The sequence below is a fragment of the Rhinatrema bivittatum genome, chromosome 2, assembly GCF_901001135.1.
Source record: "Rhinatrema bivittatum chromosome 2, aRhiBiv1.1, whole genome shotgun sequence".
NCBI classification, from domain to species: Eukaryota; Metazoa; Chordata; class Amphibia; order Gymnophiona; family Rhinatrematidae; genus Rhinatrema; species Rhinatrema bivittatum.
The window spans coordinates 754,410,162-754,421,895 of NC_042616.1; the positions used below are offsets into that span (position 1 = coordinate 754,410,162).

Genomic DNA, 11,734 nt, shown 5'->3' on the forward strand with positions numbered 1-11,734 from the left:
GTACAAAGGCCTATTGCTAACCACTTAGGTGTAACTCAGCTCAAAAAATAATCATTGGTCTCAGTGAATTGTTGTATCCCATGGGGTTTTTTTTTAGAAATGTTTTTTCTCTTGCAGATACTGTATAATAGTTTTGAAGAAAGCACTGAATTTGAAAACACTTATCTTATTGCATGACAGAACAGTCATTTTTTTTCTTTAGCCCTGTACCGCCACAATCTGGCGTTAGAATTTAACCAGGTTGTGGGCTTTACAGGGCTAAAGCAAAAGGAGTGTTCTGTCATGCAATAAGATAAGCGTTTTCAAATTCAGTGCTTTCTTCAAAGTTTAAAATAGATAAAGGCTTAACCTGGGAACTGTGGCAAAAACATAATTTATGGACTTTTGGTCAACTGTTAAATGATGGGGTATTTTTGTCTTTTCCTGCCCTGCTTCAGAAATTTGGATGCCTGCTTCACAGTTTGTTTGTTTTTAATAGTTGCAGCTTTAACACTGTATAAAAGAAAGTAAGTTACAGATTGGTAGTATGAATGAAATCTTCCCCTGAAGGTAGGGGGGGCATACAGCAAACTAGATCAAACTGGGTGTGTGGCTTCAGGATTTTACAAATTGTTAAAAAAAAAAAAACCCAGTCAACTGGATATTTCAGGCTTGAAAAGGAAATGGGACTCTGATTTAAACTGTCAGGAAGATGCAATCTTATGGGACCATTATTGGAAATCGACTGTCAGGATTGCTTCATCTCTGTTTTTTATTGCCCACCAAGGGTTATGGTCTCCTTGGCAATTACACAGAGCAGGAAGTGCAGAGGTCACATATTTCTTGGTCATGTAGTAGGGATAAAGCGAGTTTGCCACACATACCTTTTAACTGTCCCATTGTCAGAACATTCTGGGAGAAGATTTGGGAGAGAAATAAGGAAATTGTTAATACTGACTGTGGTATCACCTACGGGTCTGTTATTTTGAAATCCTTTTATCTGGATGGTTCTTTGTCTATCCCTCAAATAAAATTGGTTGACTTTTTTATCTACTGCTCTGGTTAATATAATCTAACTAGAAAAAGTTTATTATTTTTCATTATTAGTGGAACTCTTTAATTTACAAATATGAATGTGTTCTAGCTGCTTAACTGATGACAATTTTTAGACCACTGGATTGCTTTTTTATTTGCAAACTCATCATTTTCTGACTCATATACATGCAGTACTTTATTGTTTTATGATTTTTGCCTCTCTGTAGATCATTCATAGATTTCTAATTTGATTCTATTGCGTTTATTACTATTGTTTTTTTCAAAACAATAAAGAAATTTGAACTGGAGGAAAGTCAATAAAATTAAGAGGAAAAATAAACAAATATGGTTGTCAAAATAGGTGATTGAAAAGGTAAAAGGTACATGAAATCTCAGAAAGAAAAAAAAATATTTTTCTCTACCTCAAAATGTTGAGGGAAACAAGGTACACAGGACAGGAAAGATAACCTAAAGAAAGATGACTAGATGTTTTTTTTTTTCAGTTGTTAGAGAAAGGAGGAAGTGCAGAGGTGAGATTGTAACACTGAGGATGAAAAGGAGGAATATGTGGAGGGTTGAATTGAATGTTCTGTATTCACTGTGTTCACTGAAGAATGGGTTGGAGAAGAACACCAGTAATACATATGGTAAAGAGGCTGACCTGATGGGAGAAGTAAAGCTCCTGAAAATATAGCCAAGAAATGCATTAAGTTAGTTCAATAAAAAAGGTATCAGCTTATCATTTATTTTTTCTTTGTTAAGTTTTCTTTCCTTGTGGTACAGAATAAAAGAGATTGCAGCCAGGAATATATTAGGTGTAAATGTTTGTGCTTGTCTTGTTGCTTCATAATTTCCATTTTTGTAATTAATCAGGCAGTGTGTGTGACTGTGGAAGATACCGTAAATTTGTTGGACAGTTGGAAGTTAATGTTGCCCGACTCAAGACGTCTTTAAAGTTTGTAAAAAATGGTTAGTTGTTTTATAATTTATTTATCAATGTTAAATCAGACCCGATGTTGCTTCACTGTAAGACTTTTTAGCTTACTTACTGTGTAAAGAGAATGAGAACAAATATAACTTGCGATTAATTTGTAAGACATCTTGGCACATTATCATTTCCATTGACTTGAGTGACTTCTATAACTATGTCTCTCTGGAGTTTACAAAATCCCAAGCAAATGAAAAGGGAAGGTTATAAGTGAATTGCTGCACAATTTAATCTGAAACAGTTCAGCTATATTGGCTTAATAGTTGCTATTACAAAAAATAGTGGCAGATCTATGAGTCTTATTTAAAGGATATAAGACTGAAGGGTATAAGACTGAAGGGTATAAAACTGAAGAATGAATTGCTTCTCTCCACAACCTTCCCCACCCCTTCCCTATATAAAAATACTACATACAATGGACACTCTCATCTTGGGTCAATAATCTCCCCAACAGAAGATTCATTTGAATGTCTCCTAACATTCACCTTATTTCTAAGTAATATACGGTATCAAGACAGAATCCACACACCAATACAGATAACATATCCCTTTGAGGGAATAGCCAGACTTTCCTCCCAAACACCAACAATACTCAAGCCAGAGTCATCCAACTAGTTATGCCCAAGCAGTGGTATATATCTGACTCAGTAGTCCACCGTCCCCACCTTCTTTGCTGAAAGGGTGGTGGATGCTTGAAATAGCCTATCTGCAGAGGTATTAGCAACCTAAACTGTGAAAGAATTCGAGATGTAGAGGAAGATGAGATGGGAAGGGAAGGAAGGAGGAAAGAATGGAGTAATTGAGTTCTGGTTTAGCTATGGGAATGCTTGGAATGTTAGAGGACCAAAAAGGGAAGACGACAAAATCAGCTTGCAAGGAACTGCATCAAGCTCCCAGGGAAATTTAGGTTTAGATTAGAACACTGTTAGGTATAACTGGAGAAGGTGGCAGGTTGTCTAGAATGGGAAGAGAACGGCATGGCTATAATCCCCAGCTAATGGCAAAAAGGATAAAAAATCTTCTTCCTGAACAGCTGAAAGTTGAGAAATCTCCCTGAACACAGAAGGAAATGATGACTAGGCCTAGAGTAGGGTAAGCAGGTGCAAATGGGTTCACACTGGGTGGGCTAAATGGTTCTTATCTGCCAAAATCTATGTTAGCAATCCACCACCTTAAGTCACTAAGGACTCCAGCAACAGTTCATGTAAAATATGTGAAATATGTATAAAAATAAAACACGATAGTTCAATCTGTTATTACAGTACTGTAATCACGCTTTATCTCTGATTTCACTTCCTTAGAACTAAGGATTTCCTGTGCTTAACCCAGGCTTTTATGAATTATGTTATTGTAATGGGAAGCTTTTCCATCCACCACCCCAGTATAAAAAGCGGTATATAAAACAGTTTAAATAAATAAATAAAATAAATACTCTCTTTGAACCTTCTATCATGACCTCTTGTTCTAGGACTTGTCACTAAAAAATGCTTGTTCCTTATGTATTATTTATAGCTTTGAGTTACTGAATGTCTCCATCATATACCACCCCTTTTCACCTCTCTTCTAGTTTGAACTGAGGTTAGCCTGGCTAATCCTGGTTGCTATAGAAGGGTAGCCCTCCAGTTACTCCCCTTGGCTCTTATGGATGGACAGCCAAGGCTGGCTTCCTTTCTTTCTCAGTCCTTCAGGACAGTCTGCCCACCACTGACTCTCCACACACTCCCTGTCTCACTCTTCTACTTTCTCCAAGGAAATTGTCAATGTTTCCAGTCCTTGCTATGGTTTCTTTCTCCATGGCCCTCTGCTTCTCTTTAATTCTTCCTTCTAGACTTGGAGAAGTGGCTCCTGGTCTGGAGTCAAGGTTAGAACAATGTTGCTCCCTTTCCCATAGCTTCACCCAGGGCTCTCCCTTCCATGTCCTTTTTTAAACATTTTCCCCAGCTTTATTTAGGCTGGTTTGTTCATATCCCTGGTCTGTTTCTTTGTTCCTTTCCCTTGCTGGATCTGTAGATCCCATAAATTCAAGTTACAACTGACTGGCAAATTTGGACAAAAATCTGAATTACAATAAACGTATCCAAATTGACTCAGCCATACTTTGCTTAAACAAGAGTAGAGATGGAAACAATACTTGAGCAATATACAGTAAGTAAAACTAGAAATAATAATTTGATATCTAAAGTGCTTTTCATCAAAGCAGGATCACAACATCTTTACTATATTTACTAGAGATGTGAATCGGAACCGGAATCGGTTCCGATTCCGGTTCCGATTCACATGTGGGGTTTTTTTCATCGGGCCCGATCGCGGTTTTATCGGCTGCGCCCGAGCCGATAAACAAAAAACCCACCCGACCCTTTAAAACTAATCCCTTAGCTTCCCCCACCCTCCTGACCCCCCAAAAAACATTTTACAGGTACCTGGTGGTCCAGTGGGGGGTCCCTGGAGTGATCTCCCGCTCCCGGGCCGTCGGCTGCCACTAATCAAAATGGCGCTGATGGCCCTTTGCCCTTACCATGTGACAGGGTATCCGAGCCATTGGCCGGACCCTGTCACATGGTAGGAGCACTGGATGGCCCGTACCATCTTGTGCTCCTACCATGTGACAGGGGCTGACCAATGGCACCGGTAGCCCCTGTGACATAGTAAGGGCAAAGGCTATCGGTGCCATTTTGAATACTGGCAGCCGATGGTCCGAGTGCAGGAGGTCGCTCCTGGACCCCTGCTTGGTCAGCCCCTGTCACATGGTAGGAGCACAAGATGGCGAGGGCCATCCAGTGCTCCTACCATGTGACAGGGTCCAGCCAATGGCACGGATACCCTGTCACATTGTAAGGGCAAAGGGCCATCGGCGCCATTTTGATTAGTGGCAGCTGACGGCCCAGGAGCAGGAGATCGTTCCAGGGACCCCCACTGGACCACCAGGTACCTGTAAAAGGTTTTTTTGGGGGTCGGGAGGGTGGGGGAAGCTAAGGGATTAGTTTTAAAGGGTCGGGGTGGGTTTAGGGGTTATTTTTGTGTGCTGTTTTTCCTGCCCTCCCCCAAAACGATAAGAGAACCCCCACGATCAATATCGTGGGGTTTTCCTATCCTTTTGGGGGAGCCCCTGATTTCTGATGATTTTGAAAATATCGTCTGATATTTTCAATCGTCCGAAGCCCGATTCACATCCCTAATATTTACTATTTCATATAATATGAATATGAAGCCTAAAGAACACTGAGACCTATGTGGTCCATCAAAGCATTTATATGGTCATTTTGGCATGTTAGACAAATGGAATCAATTCCCCAGAATGGACTCCTGATGAAGCGTTTTACCAAGTGAAACACTGGCCTGGTTGGGCGTTGTTTGTGATATTTAACCATCAGGATTTGGGAACTGTGATAAGAATTTTGAGAAATTTTATGCAGCACACATCAGTACACAATTTGGCACACTATAAAAAGAAATAAGATGGATGATTGAATAGACCGGGCAGTTCATTGAAAGTTGAACACACTTGTCTGGCTTGCTGACACCTTAGAAAATATTTAAAATAAAACAAGATTTGAATAATTTAATAACCATTGTTCACATTAGTAGCCTTTGTTTTTCAATGGATTTGTTTGGTTTCCCCCCCTTTTTTTTGAGTATATCATATGGGTAACTTTTTGGTGGCTTATTTTCATGTGATTGCTAAAATATATCTGCCATGGTGCTGCATTTTTGGAAGTGCAAAGCTAAAGATAATAGCAATTAGCCATACCGGCTAGATCATAGGACTATGGATACTATTAGAGTTGAAGGTCCATTCTCGACAGAAAATTAGTTCTTTTGCAACACAGTAAATGATGACAGTTAATGATCAAATTGGTCCATCCTCTCAGCCCAGCAGAGATTCCTCCACTTTGGTTAGATGCACATATAAATTCCCATATGCAACCCTAAACCATTTTGTCTCTTCCCCATGTATTTTATCTGTCTTCTCAATCCTTTTCCCACCTCTGCTCTCCACATCCTTCCCAATCAAGTCAGACTAGATAATCCTCGGTCAATCATACTGACTATGTCATGGAAACCACTAATCAAAATCATTAAGCCTTTGAAAAATGCTGTAAGTTTCCAAAATCCAAATACAGACATAAACTATAACACACAGGGTTTCATTCATGTGTTCATTCTCATGCATCCATTAACAAACTTTACACAGAAAAGGCTGCTTTGCTAACTTCTTGATGAGATTTATTTCTCAAAAGAATTTCCTTAACACAAAAAAATAGGAATTTCACCTTTTTTTTATTACAAAAAAGGGGAATCATAAAATGCTGACTGCAACTTAACAGTACCTATTTTGCATATAACCATGCACCCCTCCCAAAAAAGTTAACAATTATTTTATTTATTTTTATTTTATTTTATTTATTAGAAATTCTAATCTGCACTCATAACCAAGTTTGAAGCGGGAAACAAAAGTAAAAACATATATAATAATATAAAAACAAACAAAAACAAAAAATACTTACATAAAAAGAATATCATAATAGCCTGTTACTGGGGGAATTTATAAGGGATGCGTGCCGACACCATTACTAGTTTTCCCAGTTCATTCCCAGTTTGCCCAGTTATAAGGGATAGGTCTGCCAAAACCCCCTAGGCTATTAGCCTCTCTTTCCCCCTTTTAGCCCCAGTCCTTAAAACCCTGCGAACTAGCCTAGATTTTTTTTTTATTTTATGACTTAGATGCCATCCACAGCAGCAGTAAAGTTACGTGGCAGGGAACCTCGACACACTTGTGCATGTTAATACTTACGTGCACAATTCATATTAAAGTCCTGGAATGCACAGCCAATGCCCCGCCCATACCACACAAACACCCCACCCCTTTTTTTGGGCTTTCTCGAATATCTCCCAGTTTTGGCGTGCACCAGTCTTTTAAAATTTCCCTATTGTTGTTTATAGTGCAGAGCTAGCTAACTGAACTGGCTATACCTGAAGCATACATACTAAGGCATAAAGAATACATGTAAATGATAGCGTCATCTTGATAAATCAAGAAAATTGGTATTATTCTTCATATATCTGTAATCTCACTAAAATCTTGTGAGCATAAATACGTTTTTAAGGCTTTTTTGAATAATTTAGAGCAGGCTAACATTCAAAAGTTATCTGGTAGGGAATTCTAGAATATTGGGCTCTTTCTCTCTTGAAATAAAGGTGGGCTGATTTTACTGTTGGAACTGCAATAAATATTTATTAGTTGGGCACTGCTCATGCATAGGTTTGTAAACATGCAAAGTTGCATTGGCCCAAGTGGTAGCTTCAACATATACCAAAGTATGAATAAGAATCGCAAGCTTATATTTGATCCGCCATTTAAGTGGGAGCCAATGAAATGAAGCAAGAATGGGAGTAATGTGGTCTCTCATGCGTGAACCTGTCAGAATCCTGGCTTCAGTACTCTGGACTATTTGTAATTGCTATATGGTCAATTTTATATGAAAGTGAAATGAGAGCATTGTATCCAATATTATTCCCAGATTTCGAATTGAACAGGCAAGGGGAATCTTGGGGCCAACAAACTCAAAATTGGGCAGAGTTACAGTAAGAGAACATGGACTTAGAACAATCATTTCTGTTTCCTTATTTAGCTTATTGTTAATCTAAGGCAAAAAATATAAAATCAAAAGGATTTAGACCAAGATAAGCTATAGGACAAGAAATGAAAAAGCTCTGCAAAGTGGGGCGAAATATATATTAAAGAGAGTAGATGAAAGAGCAGAACCCTGAAGGTCTCCAGTAGTCACAGGACTCCAACTAGAGACTGCAGTGCCCATTCTAATCTGTTGACATTGATTGATTAAATATGAAGAAGACTACATAAGTACTGTACTAGATAGCCCAAAAGTATGTAACCTGGCTAGATGAATTTCATGGTCGACTGTGTCAAAGGCAGACACTATGGGATGGATTTTCAAAAGGTTACGTGCGCCGGGCCTATTTTCAAAAAGCCCGGCGACACACATAAAGTCCCGGGACGCGAGTAAGTCCTGGGGATTTACTAAAGGGACGGTCTGGGGTGGAGCATAGGTGGGGCAGTGTGGAGGTGGGGCTGGGGGCGGGACTAGAGGCCTCCGACACAGCGGCCATTACCTTTGTGTCAGAGGATTGCGTGCCGGCAGGCTGCCAGCAGGCACAAAAGGTAAGATAAAGGTTGGAGGGGGGGTTAGAATAGGGCTAGGGGGGGAAAGGTTGGGGAAAGGTTAGAGGAAGGGGTGGGAAGGTCAGGCTAGGGGGAAGGGAAGTTCCCTCACAGGCCGCATATTTTTTACATGCATATTGATCGTGCAGTTTTCCCAAAGACCATATTTGTGGGTAAAGCATTACTTTACCTGAGGAAGTCCCAATGAAATATTATATTAATCTATAATCTACATGGGTATCTGGTAAAAGCTCAACACTTGGGGCAACTCAAGTTGATTATCTTGGCCCACTGACTAGGAAGGGAGATTATGAGGGCAAGGAACCCAAGAATGACACAACCCAGCAAGGCATAAACAATTTTTTTCTAGAGACATAACTGCATTTTTAGGTGGGAGGGAAAATCCCATGTTGAGGGCGGAGGTTAGGTTGGTCATATTAACAGTGGTTAGGCTGATGTCAGAAAAATAAACAAGTAAAGATAAAGTGCTATATGTCTGTTTCTTTTCATAAAGTTATTGCAGGAATCAGGGAAACAGATGAAAAATACTACTACATCGTAAAAGAAGAAAGGAGCTACAGAGATGCCCTGACTCACTGTAGGATCAGAGGTGGCACTTTGGCAATGCCCAGAGATGAAGCATCCAATTCACTGATTGCTGATTACATCTCCAAGTCGGGCCTGTTTCGAGTGTTCATCGGAGTAAATGATGTGGAAAAAGAAGGACAGTTTATGTATACAGACAACACACCACTTCAGAACTACAGCAGCTGGAAAGAAAGCGAGCCTAATGATGCTTCTGGGCACGAAGACTGTGTGGAAATGCTTAGCTCTGGTGCCTGGAATGATGTGGAATGCCATCTGACCATTTATTTTGTGTGTGAATTTATGAAAAAGAAAAAAACAGATCTTCAGAGGGCTTAGGTGGTTCTTAGAGGCAGCTCCCATCGAAACCACAACATGTAATACCCATGAGAAATACCTATGTTCACCTGACACAGAGATTATTTTAATGTCTCAGATATGCATTTATGATTATCTCTTTTATCACTTGTTATGTGGTCCCTAAGTATTATAGTATGAATGGATCAAGGTACACTGATACTCCTCTTAACCATCATCATAAAGGGGAGGTAGTTTTCTAAGGCGTTATGCGTGGAAATGTCACATACTGCCATAATATAATTTAAAAAAAGAATTTTATTGGTAAGCTCACATAAACAATTTTTAAATACAGGCTAAATGATTAATATACTTACCCCCTAGTGTTTTATTATATTTCTATGTTGGGGAAGTAAATTTAGATATAACCAGGCAGGCTTGGGCATGTAACAGAGGTGAGGGAGAGAGATGCCCCTTAGGCCAGTGAAGGACCTTTGACCTGCTGAGCATGCTGTCCAGAGAAGTGGGAGAAGCAGGGATCACTGAGGTTAAAGACAAAAAAATTCATGAAGCAAGAAACTCACTTCTTGCACACCCGTAGCCGTTCATTTCTAAGACAAATATATTAAAGATTATATAATCACAGTAGGACATTCATGCAGACCTGCAGCAGCTTGACTGGCTAAGCTATTGCTATTTAACTAATAGGACATGGACAAGTACTGAAAACCAACAGGCATTACCAGGGAAGGCTATTGTATTTGGCAAATTCATTCACAAGGAGGTCGATTTTAAAAGCAGCGCGCGCACATGGATATACCAATTCTATAAAATGTGTGCGCCGGCGAGCGCATGTTATAAAATCCAATGGCTGCGCACACGTGCACTGGATTTTAAAATCCGCGTGCGTATGTGTGGGTGGCGCGCGCAGGGGAGAGAATTTTCCCAAAATACATGCAGTGACGCAATCGGGCCTCCCCCAGTTCCCTACTCCCCTACCTAACCTTCCTCCCTCTTCCCCTCTTCTCCCCGCCCCCTAAACCTAACCTGATAATCCCCAAATTTTTTATTTTAGTACTTACTGCTCCTCTGCAGCAGAAGTAATCTCCGCGCGCTGGCTGACTGCCGGTGCGCGCTTCCCTGGTACAGTGTAGAATGGAACCGGAGGACTGACTGAGGTCCTGGTTACTGGAAGTGAGAAGATAAGGTCTCCGTAGGTCTGCTCTATCCCTGAAGGTTAGGCTTTGATTTTCTTGGGCTCTATTACTTGGTGCATCTGTTTATCTAGGAGGCACAGATATCATGTGTGAGATTTCTTAAAGTCAGGTCCTTACTAATTCAATGAAGGTGTTACTTCTTTGATAAGATCCAGTTGATTTCTAAATGAAACTTGTATTGAGAATGTGTTTTATGTGCTGTATGCTACTTATTTTCTCTCAGCAGTCCCCTTATTGATTAGTACTTGAGAGATACCTGAGTAGTTTCCAAAACACTGCGGACAATTATTAAATAAAGAGATTGGTATTTCTCTTTTGGACTGCAGATATAACAGATTTAATAGTGGTTTTCAAATATATTTATTGAATTTCACAGTAGCAGCTTCAGGATACTATGTTTTGCCATTTCTTGCTATGGAGTTAGGCCAAGTAAATGGTTTGCAGCCTATTTAAATGATGTACTGTGGTAGCTGAAGTGTGGGCAAGTAAGCTCTTAGGACAAGTTGACATCATGGCAGCAGATTGCTCGGTGTGCTTTCTCCACCCAGCTCCAGATGTTGGTGAGATTAGGAGAGCGAATCCATATATCTGAGAAGGGATCCTGAGGATCATGCCTGTTGTAATGAAACTAATGCAATTCTGTGAAGGGTTCAGTCTAATCTGTATAATTAGGGTTGATTTGGTTTTCCTCAAGATATGCTGGGCCTCTGGGCTCTGCTTTTTTAAAACAGGATGAGATAATTTTCATTTGCTGAATTCAATAAATATCTTTGATCTACCTGGAAATGGGAGATATAGTTTTGAATGTTAAAATAAATAAATATTAATACAATCTACCTGATTGAAATTTTTCTAAGCCCCAAATTTGGGCAAATCAAGCTCTTAATATAGATTCAGAACTCTGCCTTCAAACTGGGAAGCAGTAGATGAGCAAATGTTTTCCTAAATTCATATAAATGGGTACTGTACCAGCTAGGAATGCAAATCAGAAAGAAAAGGTCTTCTAGAAACAAATCACTTTTTAAAAATAGTGTCCCAAGGTAATGGTAGCCACCATCAGCTTTATATCATTCACCACCTGATGGTCTTGAAGTCTTCTTTCTAGTATGCTCATAGAAACTGAAAATAAATGAATCATCCTTCACTTGCTGTGTATTCTTTTACTCTTTGTAAGGCACCTTTGGGATGGCGCCCAGTATATACTATAAATAAATAATGGTTTGGATTGGATTTAGATGTGTCTTTCTCTCTATTTCCAATAGTCCAAATGCCAAAAACATCTCCGTTTACCTTAAGGCTACCAAGTTTTCAAAAGAAAAAGTAAGACAAACTAGATCTTGACAGCTCAGTACTGTTGCAGAAAAGAACCATCCGTACAGTCAAATAACAAAACTGGAGCCACAGCAATATCACAGGAGCAAAAAAAAAAAAAATGTTTTTCTTACCAATGTT

The 11,734-nt window shown here is 39.6% G+C and overlaps 1 protein-coding gene across 4 annotated transcripts in view; it reads left to right on the forward strand.

Annotated features, from left to right (window-relative positions):
* COLEC10 (collectin subfamily member 10) overlaps positions 1-11,512 on the forward strand; it is an 83,599-nt gene extending 72,087 nt beyond the window's left edge. For 3 of the 4 annotated variants that reach the window (XM_029591939.1, XM_029591937.1, XM_029591938.1), the window contains 2 exons: positions 1,888-1,983; positions 8,698-11,512. In XM_029591939.1, coding sequence (XP_029447799.1) covers positions 1,888-1,983; positions 8,698-9,107 — 506 coding nt within the window. In that variant the 3' untranslated portion in view covers positions 9,108-11,512. The remainder of the gene's footprint in view (positions 1-1,887; positions 1,984-8,697) is intronic. The other variant, XM_029591940.1, reaches the window with a different exon arrangement.
* Positions 11,513-11,734: the final 222 nt, after the last annotated feature.